Source organism: Phoca vitulina, unplaced genomic scaffold (genome assembly GCF_004348235.1).
Source record: "Phoca vitulina isolate PV1807 unplaced genomic scaffold, GSC_HSeal_1.0 scaffold68, whole genome shotgun sequence".
Classification (NCBI taxonomy): domain Eukaryota; kingdom Metazoa; phylum Chordata; class Mammalia; order Carnivora; family Phocidae; genus Phoca; species Phoca vitulina.
This window is the reverse complement of record NW_022589771.1, coordinates 6560742-6576845: the sequence shown is the minus strand read 5'-3', so window position 1 is coordinate 6576845 and position 16104 is coordinate 6560742. Positions and strand designations below refer to the sequence as shown.

At 45.1% G+C, this 16104-nt stretch overlaps 1 protein-coding gene across 1 annotated transcript in view; it reads left to right on the top strand.

Annotated features, from left to right (window-relative positions):
• Positions 1 to 16104, top strand: part of HSF2BP (heat shock transcription factor 2 binding protein) — a 98204-nt gene that overhangs the window by 4296 nt on the left and 77804 nt on the right. Inside the window, exon 4 of the mRNA XM_032392574.1 lies at positions 10068 to 10171. Within this exon, the coding sequence (XP_032248465.1) occupies positions 10068 to 10171 (104 nt within the window). The remainder of the gene's footprint in view (positions 1 to 10067; positions 10172 to 16104) is intronic.

Sequence of the window (16104 nt, the reverse complement as noted above, 5' to 3'; positions counted from 1 at the left end):
CAGCTCCACCTTGGCTTTTCTTCTTGCTCGTTTCACTGTGGTTTCAAATTTTCCGTGTTTGTCCTAGCCTAATCAGCCTGCAGCCATCAGGAAGCACCTGTAGTCCAACGAGGTCAGGTTTATTGGTTTGTTGCCACGAGGGAGACACACCCCAGAGGAACTGTGGGCATCTTGCCAATGAAAGGCTAGAGTTGCTGTGGGTTTTGGGAAAGAGTGGAATTTAGGTGAAGTGCACATTAAACCACATTTCGATGGGCTGTAAGCAAAGTAGGGCTGTGTGTGGGGCCATCACTGTATCCTACTACAGTGGGCCCAGGCCTCATTTCTTTGAAAACTACAAAGTTTAGCTCGATGTAGAATATTGTGTCTGGAAATCCCTCATTTGAAGCTCTGTAGCTAGCTAGAAATCAAGGCTGCTCCCCTTTGTCCCAGTGACTTCGATCCTACAGGGACAGTGGGATGTTTCCTTTTTACTGGTGTAATTCCAAACAACAGAATTTCTGACAGTCTGGGATTTTACAAAATAAGCTTTTTGTGAATAAGAAATCAGCAGTCACTGAAAGGGGTCTTCATGATACTTTACTGTCCAGTGTGTTCTTGGGAGAAACATTGTTTCCTGTTAACTTGGCAGCTGGCTTTATACCTCCGTTGACCCAGCCTAACAAACTGCAGGACAGATTTCTACTTTCTTACCTCTGACTCATGCTATCCAAACCCCTACCCCACCCCAGACTGGGCTTCCTCAGTCTCCCCAGGGCATAAGTGTCCACCTAGAGACCTAGGATCCTCCTCATTGCCCACCTCTCCTCACTATTCACTCTCCTTCCAGCCCCCCAACCTCCTTCCCATGAGTCCTGTACATTTCCCCTCATGGCTGCATCCTGAATTCACTAACCTGCCTCCACTGCCACCACCGAGCCCAGGCCACCATCATGTTCCCCGAATCTCTGCCTCCTGTCTGTCCGCTCATTGTCACTTTCTAGTCTGTCCTGTACACCGTCGCCTGTGTAGTTTTTAATAGTTAAGTTTGGTTGTGTCATTCCCCTGCTTACGTCTTCAATGGCTTCTCTTTGCTTTTAGGATAAAGACCAAAAAAAAACCCCTCCCCTAAAACACTACCACCCAAAAACCTAAACAAAATGGTATGGTGGCTCGAAAGACTTTGTATGGTTGGACTTAGCCTCAGGTGCAGACTCACTTCCTTATCTGACTGCCTAGATAAGCTCTGTCCTCCTGTCAGTCCTGTCGGGTGTTCTTACAGCACATGGTACTGTTCTTCAGATGAAGTCGCTTCATTGTCATCCTACTGTGTAAGTCGGTGGGAGGGCAGGGCCCCTGTTTTTGCCTCCCGTTGTATTCTCTGTGTGTGAATATTTGGTCCTGAGAGACTTCCCACCCTGTCTCTGTATGTTTTTCTTTCTAAATTGCTCGGTATCTCATGAAGCTAGTGTGCTGTAGGCGCCTGGGTGTTAAGAGAAAGGGAGGATCAAAGTGGACAGAGGACTTGGTGCGTGCTTGTGCTGGAGGCTTTACTGTGAACTTTGAACTTGAGCTGGCCCTTGAAGCCTTCTGCTTCTCTGGCCTGAGGCCTGGCCTAGAAGATGTCCTCCTAGGGCATCTTTTACTCAGTTTTGGCTGTTGAATTTTTGCTACTTGGGTGACATGAAGGAAAACAGATTCCCTCCTTTTTCTTTTTGTAAAGACTAGGTCCGGTCACTCTTCCCTGGGCCTTCTGAGACAAATCACATGAGCCATGGCCTTGAGAATGGCTCCCCCAGAGACAATCCAAGGATCCCAAGGAGGCAGCAAGAGCTGCAGGACATGTTGATCCATCTGCCTTCCTGGCCCCGTGGTCCAGGAGGGCTCTTGGCTTTGACCAGTATCAGAGCTTCCTTTGCTTCTACAGTGGGTGTATGCTTCTCAGCTTAGGAAGTGGCAAAAGGCAGCACAAAGGGAGGAATGAATGCAGGCTGGGCGAGAGCAGAGGGCAACTATATCTGGTTCGAGGGGAAGCTTCTTTTGGAGCGTAGGTATGGTTGGCTTGGATGGGCTTAGGCCCTAAAGGACCCATGTTGATAAAACAAGTGTCAAGTAGTGAATGGGACTTCATCTGACTCTAGCATAGTAACTCCCTTTAGGAAACCAGGCAGGTAAATGGTGGAATTTGGAATTGTACTGGCTAGGCTTTTGCCTGAAATCTTCTGGGAATAGATGAGCATTGAGGAGTGAGGCGTGCCTTGTTAGAAGGATAAGAGGAAGGTGTTTTCAGCTGGGGTGATGGCGTGTGTGAAAATCACAGACGGGAGAGACAGCGGAGTTGATTGCTGGCTGATAAACTAGTTTTTCTGCTTGATACGTGGAGCAAGGATTGGGGTATAGCAGAGTCAAGGTCAGTAAATGTCAGTGGTTTATAGAAGACAAAATAATTGTAGCTTATTGTTTTTAATTTGAGATGAGCGGCAGATGGAAGTTACTCCATGGAAATGATATCGAAAAAGCGACTAAAATTACATTTTCAGGGGAATGATTTTCGTATCTGAGTGGAGGATAAGTTGGAGGAATTGGGTGGCAGATGAAGGAGAATTAATGATAGAGTGCTCACCAAGGAAGGTCTTGGACTCATCCGAGTGTGGGATTATGGCTGTGTGGATGGCATGGAAGGGACGCACGAAGAAATGGTCTTGGTGAAGAAGGGAGGGCAGAGCTCGGCAGTGGAAATACGGAGCAGCCTGTACACCGCTTTGGACAAACTCCCCTGTCTGTAAAACGGGGACAGGAGGTGGCGAGGCCTAAAAAGAGACTGTCTTTGGAAAGCACGTGGCGTCGCGTGGGACTCCGGGGGCGCCCTCAGGGAAGAGGACCTGTTCAAGGTGGAGGGGCCACTGAACACTTGGTGGAGTGAAGGAAGTGCTCTGTTCTTGACCCGGCAGTCTCCATTCTGGCTAGAACAGCATCACTCTGTGAATTTAGAAAAGGTGTAGGGAGCTTTGGAGTACAACTGACCTCGTTTGAATTCTTACTCTTTCTCATCTGTGTAAAATGGGGGTACCCATGGTGTCCTCATGCCTCCATGAGATGACTTGGCAAAGCAGAGCCTTGGAAGTACTTGGTAAAAGTCAGCTCACCCCCTTGTCTCTCACCCTTTAGCATCTGTTCATCTAACAATGACGGAGTTATTACTGCGTGAATGTGTGTCAAAAATGTTTGTTTTAAACCAGAGTCCTATTTTTTAAAGACTTATTTATTTTAGAGAGAGCTCGTGTGCGCGTGTGCAAGTGGGGGAGGGGCAGAAGGAGAGAACCTCAAGCTGACTCCCCGCTGAGCGTGGACCCCCCCCCCCCAACTCGGGGCTTGATTGCACAACCCTGAGGTCATGATCTGAGCTGAGATCAGGACTTGGACGCTAACCGACTGAGCCAAGAACCCTATTTTTTAAAAAATAAAATCCTATTTAGTATGTAGTTCAATATGTAAAATAGATAAAAGTTGTATTTTCTGCATATTTAGAAAAATCTGTTCAGAACATTACTTGTAAAATCGGTACAATGAAGGTGTTTTGATGAAAACAAAATATAGGAGATTTCGGAAATCAGATGCAGTACTATCCTCAGGGTCCAATTTCTGTTTTTAGTTTTGGTTGTTAAGTAACAAGGAAAAGACATAAATCACAGAGATAAGGAATTGCAAATGGTGAAGTTTTTAAGCATTTCACTTTGCAGCATCAGGATGCTTTTCAATGAAACTGATCTGGAAGCTTGAAGCCAGTGGGGTCAGATGTTTTTGTTTCACAGTGAAGTCACAAGGTCTAATAATTCTTTGCCTGTCTTACTGGTACTGGTTCATTTGGAGAGAGGTGGTGGAAAAGCCATTTGGCCTCTCCTAGAGAACACTTTTCAAGTACATACGCTGCCTTTGCCATGTTAGATGATATAATTTAGAAACAACTCGATGATATAATTTAGAAACAAATCTTAGTGGCAGGTGTCAGATACTCAACCCAGAGTCTCCATTGGAATTATGTAACATTTCCTGTTGACATCAGACATAAATTGCAGTCTCATTTCTGACACTTTAAAATCTGCAACATTAGTTTTGACCTTTTAAAATTTACTTAAATTCATGTTTAAGTGTTACTACTGCGAACCAGCCTTGTTTTGTTCCGTGAACATCAGTAATGAATATAAACTAGTGCAGCCGTGATACACTGGGGGGAGATTTGACTAATTTTCTCTAGGAACAGAAAAAAGTTATTTTGTGTAATTTAAACTATGTGCATGTCAGCATGGTCCAGTAGAACTTTCTGTGATGATGAAGGTATTATGTGATTCATGTTGTCCCTGTCTGTTTAAAAAACAGGCACAAGCCACGTGTGGCCAACTGGCCCCGCACCATTCATTGAAAAGTCAGCCTTCCCCTCCTGTACTACACGGTTGGTTTTGTTCTAAATGGCTGTGTATGTGTGGATTTGATTCTGAATTCTTCAATAGTTTTATTATTTATTTTTATATTGTTCATTATTAGTATTTATTAGTTTTTATATTGATTTTTTTACTTCATTGTGTTTTATTCCAGCTCCCTGATGAAATTCTTTCTGCCTTTTTGTTGGAACATTAACCACAGTTATTTTAAAGTCTGAATCTGGTAAATCCATTAGCTGGATCACCTTTTGGTCTGCTTGTAGTGTCTGTTTTCCCTCTTGGTAATCTTGGTAATTTTTACTGATTAATGGATTTTTTATTTTTTTATTTTAATTTTATTTATTTATTTATTTGACAGAGAGAGACACAGTGAGAGAGGGAACACAAGCAGTGGGAGTGGGAGAGGGAGAAGCAGGCTTCCCGCCGAGCAAGGAGCCCGATGGTGGGGCTCGATCCCAGGACCCTGGGATCATGACCTGAGCCGAAGGCAGACGCTTAACGACTGAGCCACCCAGGCACCCCTGATTAGTGGATTCTTTAAAGTGAAAACTTGTAGAGACTTTGGATGATAGTATTTTTCTCTAGCAAGTCGTGCATGACACCCCCTCCCCCTCCCCACTGTCTGCCCACCTCTGCAGCCTCTGTGTGCTGCTTACGCATTGCTGAGCACCTGGGAGAGGGAGACGGCTCTGCCGTCAGCTCATTTTTCTGTGCTTCCTTGTCCTCCGGGATCATGGCCCACCCTAAGTCTTGGCCGTCCGACAGCTCTGTCGTGTATTTTCATTTCTCAGCCCCGTGCCACCGCTGACCACTCTGCCCAGCTTTGCTGCCTCTTTGCCGGTGCTGCTTTGGAATATGTCATGGTCCCTGGGAGGAGTGGGGTGGGAGGCTGGGCTCCTGCACCTTGGTGCACTTTCCCCCTCTCTAGGTCCTGGCCTGAGGGCCCCTGTGAGTCAGTAACTCTCACATACCTTCAGAGGAGTTAGTTTGTTTAAATTCTGCTTTTCTAATTATTCTCAGTGGGAAGATTGATCTGATGATTGATCTATCATAGCTGGAAATGGAAGTCCTTCCGTATAGGTGGTTGTGATTTTTAAATTGTTAAAAACACATTGTAATGTCCTACAGTAAAGATAGACTGTGGAGATGTTCCAAATTAAAGGAGGCTAAAGATACAACCAACGGCCATACCTGACCCTAGACTGGTTGTTGTATTGGGAAGGAAGATTGGCAGGGATGACACAGTGGAGAAGGAAATGTCCCAGGTCTCCTCTCGTCCCCAGTCCCTGTGGAGCCTGTCACTGTCCAAATCTAACAGGAAGCAAAAAGCCAGGAAGCCCGGGTGCTGTGGATGATGACTTTAGCCTCTTGGGAGCACAGAGCATGGTGGAGAATGGATCTAAAGGGCACGTGGAGATGGTCCAGCACACAGCGGCCTGGGAGAGAAGAAGACTTACAGGGGCTTATGGACAGAGGAGGTGGGAAGGTAGCCAAGATGGAGAAAGTAGAGACATACGTTATTTGAGTATATCACTCCTGACACCCAGTCGTTAACTTTGTATTTGTATGCCAATAAATGAAAACATTTCCTGACTCTCTGGTTTGCAAAGTATGTTAGCGGAACTCATTTGATTGACTTCAGCAAGATTGATCTTAGTTTTTTGTGATGGTATTTGTTTTCAAGTGTTCAGTGAATGTAGTTGGTAAGTCCATCAGGGAGGTGTTCACTCTCTGCCTGGCATCTGTCAAGCACTGCTAGGTAATGTAGGGATATGCAAAGGACAAAACCTGACCCTTTTCCTTGGTAATTTACAGGTAGACTAGGGAGCTCCACCCCTCAGATGTTGAAGTTAGTGATACAAGCTGCCGCCACGTCCACTGGCAGTGCCAATATAGAACAGATGCCTGTCAGTCACACGTTTGCTTCATCTTATAAAAGATAACTCAAATGGCCTTTAAGTTAGAAGATGAAGAGTGGTTTGGGGAGCAGATTTTTAGCAGTGCAGGAAAAAAAATGCTATTTCCATGTTCTGGTTCCAACTCTTTCCCCCCACCCACCCCGTTTGATTTGTTTTAAAAAAAATTGACAAAGTGTTGTTTGGCTGGCTTATAGTGGGTAGAAGGATTTGAAATGCACTTAAGCTCTTTAACTGAAGCCCCCCCTTTTTAATGAATCCTGAAATAGTGTCATTTTTTCTTTCTTTTTTTTTTTTCATTTTTTCACTTTTTGAGCTTAAATTGTTGACAGGCTGATTAAGTGAAAATGAGGTCTTTAGGGTGGGCCCTGATCCAGAATGACTGGTGTCCTTATAAAAGGGTACATTTGGACACAGAGACAGACATGCACAGGGAAGCTGATGTGAAGAGACTGGGAGGAGGCCCAGTGACAGCGGAGGCAGTTGGGAATTCTGGAAGATCGAGGCTTCTGAAAGGTGGAGGAGCCAGGGAAGGATCCTCGCCCACAGGTTTCAGAGAGAGCCCGAGCCTGCTGACACTTTGGTCTCAGGCCTGTAGCCCCCAGAACTAGGGGAGATGTTTCTGTTGTCATAAGTTGTCCACTTTGTGGTGCTTTGTTACGTACCCTCCAAATCTCAATTCACAGTAAAGATGGGGTCTGTTAGCAGCTAATTGTAAATTCTTTTCTAAACCTATTAGAGAGTCATATGAAGGGAGAAGTTAAGAGCTGTTAAAAACCCTTCATTTTGGATTTGAGACTTTAAGCTGTTTTGATCAAAAACAATCCTTTCATATTAACACAAAACAACTGATAGTTTATTATGCTTATTATAAGCATGCCAGGTGGTAAAGAAAGGGTAGGAGAAATCGATCCCTTTCGTATGGTTTACGTTTCTTTGCTCAGTGTTTTTGAAATGCTGCTTTTCCTTTGTAGCTCTGTCTCCTGTCAGTTAATAGTTTTCTGTACCCTTCCGATGAATAAGTTAAGCATTAAGAGATACAGCCATTTTCCTGTTATTAAAACTTTCAAAAAAGGATTGTGAATTTCAGAAGCCATATTGATATGGAAGTGGCCTGTGATGCAGATTGTTTCTATATATTGGGAGTCTGTCTTGGCCACCCTTTCATTCAGTTAACAGTTAAATGGAGATTTCTCCTTCATTGTGAATGCTAAAGATGAGCAGTTAGAAGACAGTTTAGGCTGGGTGGCAGCTCCTTTCCTATTCTGATATGGAGGCTGGGTAAGATAATGTCTTGACTTTGTATAATGTGTCATTCACTGTCCATATTCTTTCTGTCCCTGGTTTTTAAAAAGAAATCACAGAAGCAGTATATTCTCATTATGAGACATATAACCAAAGTGGCTGTGTATTTTTCTCTACTCAAGGATTAGCAGAAGGAACGGGTAGAGAAGTGAAATTCATTTGTGTGACAAATATTTGTAAAATTCCATGTACCATTGTAGGGATTTGGGATGTATCAGAAAATGAACCCTGAAAATGCCTGCCTTGTGGGGTTTGTTCAGGGTGGCAGGCACAGCTGGGGGCCAGGCTGAGAAAGCAAGGGTTTGTGGGTTTTGTGGGAAGGTGGCGGCAGTGCTCCCAGCTGGCCACAAGGCGGCGGCCTCGTGCAGCGGAAAGGCACCTGCCGCCTCCGGGTGCTTGCGGTGGGCAGGTGTGGCATCCAGGATGCTGACTTTGAATTCTGTGGGGTACCTGGGGGAGAGTGGGACGTCTGACGCTGTCCCCTCATTATAGTAGCCTATGGAAGGTCGTGTACGGCTACACAGAGCGGTTATGAAGTTGCCCTAATGAAAATCTTTTGGGTGGCCAGTATTAATTCCCACATATTTTTATACACAGTAAGGCTTGTAGGGATGGAATTTTATATCTTCTTTGCCACGTTTGAGTGACATACAGCTTAATGATACACGAAAATTGAAAAGTGAACTGCAAAGAAAAAGTTTGCGGTGCTAGTAATTTTATTTTAGTTCCTTTTTTCATTTTGTTTTTTTTTGTGGCCATATGCACGTCATTGTTTATTCATAATTATAACTACGTAAGTTTTCGTTTAACATTGTGACACAGGGCCGCTGTGTAGCTTTTAAAGCATAGCTCTTGACTGATAGTTGATTTCTTGGGCAGCCAGGATTTGGAGGGCAGAGTAGAATTCCGGGGAGAGTCCCGTGGTATGATTGTAGAAGGGAAGATTTGAGGCAGAGGAGATAGTCCCACTTTACTTCACGTGGTTTCTGAGAAACGCATTTTAAGAGAAGTTCTGCCAGCTGGTTTCATAATCTGTGACTGAATAGTTAGCGTTAGGTGCTCATCTTCCCTCTAGGGCAAAGGTTCCCTGGAAAATGCAGGCTGCCTTCATTTCTCCAGAGCTTTGGGGATGCCCCTGCTGTGCTTGGCAGTTCCCCCGCCTTCTCAGAGCCTGGCCATGAAGCCGCACCCCTCCTCTTGTCTGCACCTCACTGGACGGAGCGCTGTCAGCCATCTCCCCTCTCAGGTGGAGGGAGGTGCCAGTTTTCAGGCTGCTGCCTCCCACTGCCTTCTGGTTTTTCCGCCCCCACGTTCCTGAGGCTGGGCTCCCTCATTGGGGATCGCTGGTTGTGTGTTGATTTCATTTTGTTAATGACCAGAGACCAGGCTGTTGTCCTGAAGTGCTTTCTCAAAGTCTGTTCCCAGACCAGCGGTATCTGCCTCACCTGGGAACTTGCTGGAAGTGCAGGTTCTCTGGCCCACCTCAGGCCTGCTGAATCAGAAACACTGACAAAGGTTGGGGGGGGGGGGGGGGCAGCAGCCTGTGTTTGAACAAGCCCTGTAGGGGATTCTGGTGGACACTAACATTTGGGAATCACTGTCCACAAGCATTGCTACTTTCATCAGAGAAGGTAACACCATTAACTCTGAGTACTGTATTCCACCTCGAATCTCAGTATATACGGTAGCATAAAAATTGATGATTTTTTAGTGCCTGAGGTCAAGACGCTTAAAATTTTAAGTTCTGTATTTCTTTGCTTTTTAAATGTCAGTATTTCTGCATCATAACATCTTTTATTTAAAGTTGATAAAACTTTTGATTTCAGACATTAATGTGGATGTCTTGGGGATTTTTGTTGGCGATTTGAATCACCATCTAAATGAATCTGGTGGAGAGGAAGAAAGCCATAGTTCCCTGCTTTCACTGGGCCTTTTCCTGTCTGATCACCGTTGCTGCCAGCCCTCCACTGACTGCCACTGCAGTTCTTCCTCTTGAGTCAGTCTGCCAGTTGGTGAGACGAGTGCTGTGAATCAGCCCCGGCTGGCGCCGTCTCCTCGCTGAGCTCCCTCCCGCTTTTGATGGAGCAGATACAAGTCTGTGCCACGAGACAGTCGGGCTTCTCAGTCCTGCCTTCAATCTCTTACATAACCCACTTCCTTAAAGCCTTGAGTACAAGTCTGGCAGTAAGATGAGGTCTTAACAATGTAAGACTGAAAACAACAACAACAAAAGTACTTTCTGGTATGGGCTAAAAACTGATAGGAACCTGAAAAGCAGAACCTTCAGAATGTTGGCCACTGAAGGACTGGTTCTGTGGCTAATCCCACCTGAGCAGCCAGTGCCCGTTTTCCCAAGAGGTTAGGCACATCGGGTTCTTAGAGGAGATTCGTGACTTGAAATACTGAGTTATTGTCTCTCTCCTTCTAGACCTGGAAGGGAAAGAGCAAGAATTAGAGCAACTGAGAATGGATTGTGAGCACTTCAAAGCCCGCCTGGAGACCGTGCAAGCTGACAGCAGGAGAGAGAAGAAGGTACGACGCTCACAGGCCGCCGCCTGACACCTCAGTGTCATGGCTGAGCCTGCAGAGTGGTGTGGCTGGCGGCCGTTCCAGCCCTTAAGTCTCAAGAGAGTGTATTTTAAAATGTATGGAATTCTGGGGGCACCTAGGTGGCTCAGTCAGTTAAGTGTCAGACTCTTGATTGCGGTCATGATCTCAGGGTCATGGGATCGAGCCCCGCATTGGGCTCAGCGCTCAGTGGGGAGTCTGCTTGAGATTCTCTCTCTCCTCTGCCCCTCCCCCCTCCCTGTGCTCTTGCATATGTGTACACACTCTCTAAAATAAATAAATCTATCTTAAAAAATAACAAAATGTACGTAATTCTGAATGGGTTGGAAAATAGTCGAACATTGGGATTTTATGACCGTTTAATGTGGAAAATATTTACTGGGTGCCTTGTGATTGTCACTTCCTGTTAATTTTACTTTTATTACTTCTTATTTTTTTTAAAGATTTATTTATTTGAGAAAGCGCGTGTGTGGGCACTCGAGCTCGGGGGTGGGGGTACAGAGGGAGAGAGAAAGAAGCAGACTCCCCACTGAGCATGGAGCCAGATGCGGGGCTCTGTCTCAGGGCTCCCAGGATCATGACCTGAGCTGAAATTAAGAGTCAGACACTCAACCAACTGAACTACCCAGGCACCCCTAATTTCTATGTTTAAAAGACCACTTCAGGGGCGCCTGGGTGGCTCAGTCAGTTAAGCGTCTGCCTTCAGCTCAAGTCATGAGTCCTGGGATGGAGCCCTGCATCAGGCTCCCTGCTCAGCGGAGAGCCTGTTTCTCCCTCTGCCCCTCACCCTGCTCATGCTCTCTCTCATTCTCTCTCTATCAAATAAATAAATAAAATCTTTAAAAAAACACTTCAGAACATTAGAAGTCACAGTATAAGAGTCTTGAAAAAAGTGCACATAATAATTTATAATCAGAGACGTATTAACTACAAATATTTGTAATTAACCTAGGGGATCATTTATTGATATTTTATTTTATTTTATTTTATTATTTTTTTTTTTTAAAGATTTTATTTATTCATTTGAGAGAGAGAATGAGAGAGAGAGCACATGAGAGGGGGGAGGGTCAGAGGGAGAAGCAGACTCCCCGCCGAGCAGGGAGCCCGATGTGGGACTCGATCCCAGGACTCCAGGATCATGACCTGAGCCGAAGACAAGTCGCTTAACCAACTGAGCCACCCAGGCGCCCCTGATATTTTAGAAATAACCAATATGTTTTATTATTTGCTGAGACTAATAGTATTTCTTTAAATTATACATTCTTGCTTTTTATATGGAATACATTATTTCTTCTTCTTTTCTGTAAAACTAAACTATCCTGCCACTTGTGATGAAATTCGGAGCGTGTGTGTTTTTATTTTTAAATAGTAAAACAAGAACAGTACTAGTAACAGCAGCTAGTATATGTTGTTTCCTGTGCAAGTTCAGCTGTGCCCTCTGACAGGGCTTCAGCTGCTGACCTCGGCCTTCGTCTTCTCCATGTGTTTTCAGAGTTAACTCCGCACCATTCACAGTTAGCTAACTCACTTGCAGGGGACTGCCCATGTTTGCTTCTCTGTGTATTTGATGTGTTAGGAAAGTGTTAGGAAAGTTAGGATGTGTTGTGATAATAAAAGGGAAGTTGTTGCAACCATTGTATATATATTATTTCAGGAAACTTTTTAAAGAAAAATGAGCTGGTGGTATATTTCAGTTAAAATCAGAGATGAACTACAGAGGGTTTTGAAGGAATCCTGAAAGTCTGGTGCTTGATACTCTGTCAGGTATGAGTATTCACTTTAAATACGTAAACATGTCAGGACTCAATTATTGTTTCTTTTTTAAAAGCAGCTCTATTGAGATATATTTTGCATGACAGGGTAATCTGTTGTAAAAGTAAAGTTTGGTCATTTTTAATAACTATATGCAGTTATACCACTTTCACCGCAGTCCATTTTGCTTTTGGTTAAAAGTTTTTAGGAAGAATTATGGATGCACAGGAAGGTACAGAAAAATCCAGGGACGTCCCCTGTGCCTGTATCCGGTTTGCCCTGGGGTAGCGTCTGGCCTCACTGCAGTGCATGGCGAGAGCCTGGGACCAGCACCCGGACAACCCATGGGGTGTGTTTGTAGGTCAGCGGTGCCGCACGCACTCGTGTGTGTGTGTGTGTGTGTGTGACTAGTTCTGTGCGGTTTTTTAAAAAAGATTTTATTTATTTGAGAGAGAGAGCATGCCGGGGGAGGAGCAGAGGGAGAGGGACGAGCAGACTCCCTGCTCAGCGTGGAGCCTGACTTGGGGCCGATCCCATGACCCAGAGATCAGGACCTGAGCTTCACGAGTTGGACAGTGAACCGACTGATCCCCCCGGGCACCCCAGTGCTGTGCAATTTTATCACACGTATAGATTCATGTAACCACCACTATATTCAACATACCGAACTCTCTTATCAGCATAGAGATCCTTTCGTACTCCCGTGCCACGGCCACCCTGCCCTGTTCCCTGTGCTTTCCTCCTGGCGGCCACTGACACATAGTTGCCACACGTCGATCTCTATAATTTTATTTCAAGAATGTCATGAAAATGACTTTTTTCACTCAAATTCATCCGAATTCTTGCTTGAATCAGTAGTCTGTTCCTTTTTATTGCTGTATAGTATTCCATAGTATGGAAGTACCACAGTTTTTTAACTTATCTCCCATCGAAGGACGTTTGGGCTGTTTCCAGTTTTTCGCTATTATGAATAGAGGTACAATGAACATCCGTGTATAGGTTTTTGTGTGATTGTATGTTTTCATTTCTTTGGGTAAATGCCCAAGAGTGCAGTCTCTGGGTTGTATGCTAATGCATGTTCAGTTTTTTTTTTTTTTAAGGTTGATTTATTTTAGAAAGGGGAGGGGTGATGAGTGGGGGGAGGGGCAGAGGGGGAGAGAGAGAATCTCCAGCAGACTCCCTGCTGAGTGAGGAGCCCGACAGGGGGCTAGATCCCACGACCCTGAGATTATGAACTGAGTCAAAACTAAGAGTCAGCGGCCCAACCGACCGAGCCACCCAGGTGCCCCTGCATGTTTGGTTTTGTAAGAAATTGCCAAGTTGTTTTGCAGAGTGGCTGCCCCATTTTACATTCCCTCCAGCAATCTATGAGTGATTCATTTCTTCTACATCCTACCTGGCATCTGGTGTTATCACTGGTGTTATTTCAGCCGTTCTAGCAGATGTGAGGTGGCATGACTTTGCATTTCTCTCCTGGCCAGTCATGTTGAGATCTCTTAACATGCTCATTTGTTGTCTGTGTGTCCTCTCCTGTGAAAGATCTGCTCATGTCTTTTGCCCACTTTCTAATGGGATTATTTTTTTTCCTGTTGAGTTGAGAGAGTTCTTGATGTATGCTAGATAGAAGTCCTTTACTGGACACGTGGTTTGCAAAGAGTTCCTGCCAGGCTGGAGCGTGTCGCTTCATCATCTTCATGTGGTCTTTCGCAGAGCACATGTGTTCAGTCTGCTGAGGTCCAGTTTGTTGATTTTTTTCTTCCATGATTGTGCGTTTAGTGCTGTAAGAACTTTCCTCATAACCCTGGGTCCCCAAGATTTTCTTTTTTCTAATATTTTTATATGTTATATTTAAATTCTTGATCCATTTTGAGTTAGGTTTTGTATAAGGTATGAATTTCAGTTGAGGGTTTTTTTTGGGGGGGGCCAGTTGCTCTTGCGCTTTGTGGGAGAGATAATGTTTACTCTGTGGACCTGCTTTTTGCCTCTGTGAGTGACCAGTTGGGCACATTTGCCAGGTGTGTTCTGGGTTCTTCGCTCTGGCCTGTCGATCTGTTCTGCCAGAGCTCACCAGCGCTGTTACTGTGGCCACGTAGTGAGCCTCAGCATTGGGTAAAGCGATTCTTCCTGTCGAATTTTTCTTCCCCCAAATTGTCTAGACAGGCCCTTTACTTTTCCATATACATTTTATAATAAGCTTATCGGTATCTATAAACATTCATGCTGGGATTTTGATGGAAATTGCATCATGCCTGTATGTCAGTTTTGGGAGAACTGCAATCTTGTCTATGTCGAGTCTTGCAGTCCATAAACATAAAGCATGTCTTTCCACTTCTTTACGTTGTCTTTAATCTCCTTTATCAACGGTTCGTAATTTTCAGCACACAGAGCCTATCTACATTTTGTTAGATTTTTACTTAAGCCTTTCATTTTCTTTCTTTCTTTCTTTTTTTGGTTCCACAGAACGTTTTTATTTTTATTCAACTCTAAGCAAGTAGCAGAGTTAATACAGCATTCTGGAACTCCAGACTGGCTTTTCTTCTACCAGTGAAGAGTGATCAGTTTAATAGTGCAGACTTGGGGATTTCTCACCACCTCTCACCCAGCCCCCAGCTCATCTAGACGACTGCACAGAACCACAAAGCGACTCTCCCTATTGCTGTTTCCAGTACTGCTCTTTAAAGGAACCGGAGACACTGACCCCCAGGAACCAGTCCCAGACGTAACATACTGGGGACTAGCAGTGTGAGAGACACTGTCATGAAGATGTGACCCAGAAGATGCCATTATGCACAATTCCAGACTCAGACTCACCAAGACAGAGGCAATGAATCTGTTTTTTTTAAACCTCTCTTAAAGATTCTTTGATGCTCTGCTCTATTACTGTAGACCTGATCTTTTCACTTGAATTTTTTCTTCTTTAAATTCTGGGTTGCTCTTCTTATGCTGACAATTTTATGAGCCCATCCTAGTACCAACATGTCCTCCAAAACAGAGTTCAGATATGATCAGAACATAACAGGTGTGATCGGGTCGAATTACAAAGGATAGGCAGAAGGAAAGGTCCCCCTAAAGCACTATCTGTGAGAATGGGAGTGGGGAAGGGGAGAAATCTACCGGTATCACTGAGCTTGAGAGCACTGCTGGGCATCTCCAAGACGTTCCCATCTCCTGTCTTGTCTTGTCTTTTCCTTTTTCCTTTTTTTTTTTAAGATTTTATTTATTTATTTGACAGAGAGAGACACAGCGAGAGAGGGAACACAAGCAGGGGGAGTGGGAGAGGGAGAAGCAGGCTTCCTGCTGAGCAGGGAGCCCGATGTAGGGCTCCTGTCTTTTCTTCACTTCCAGACAGCTGCTCACAGAGTTGGGCACATAGTTGTCCTATTCAACCCGGGAACACGTGCTGGCTGCCAGGGGCCCACGCTCATAGTTTTTATGGGAAGATGCCACTTTGAATTTACCACAGTGGTCTCCAGATTGGTTGCTGAGAATGGCCTTGTCACACTTCAGTGGCCCATCCTGCTTGTAAACCAGCCAGATGTAAAAGTGAAGGCCTTGGGAGGCCCAGATCCCATGTAATCGGAGAGAAATGTGCCGCTGCTGATGTCGTCCTTGCCCTTCATGTTGACCAACAGAAAATGGTGCCATTGCCTGTATTTGGGGTTCTTCCTGCTGGGAGCATCTCGGTCTGTCATGACCAAGGTGTAGTGTTTACCTGGATCAAGGCCATCCCGTGCAATACTGGTGGGCTGGTTCTTAACCTGGGGGGCATCAGCACTTTGCCCAGCTCGTCGACCTCCGCCCTGGTGTATTTGACCTGCAGTGGATGCTGTGGCCACTTGTCGACTTCCTGCAGGCTGAGGGGCCCAGGCTACTTGCTGAGGTCCACCAGCATCACGGGGCTGAGCTGGGCAGACAGTGGTGAGTCTTGGCAAGGCATAGGCCTGTAGCGCTGATTCAGAGCAGTCTGCAGACTGGCCACAGGAGACAAGGGACCAGCAGCCAGGATGCATTTCTTTTTCTTTTTCTTTTCTTTTCTTTCTTTTTTAAACATTTTATTTGAGAGAGAGTGAGCGAGTGAGAGAGCACAAATGGGGAGCAGCAGGAAGAGGGAGAGGGAGAGCAGACTCCCCGAGGAACAGGGAGCC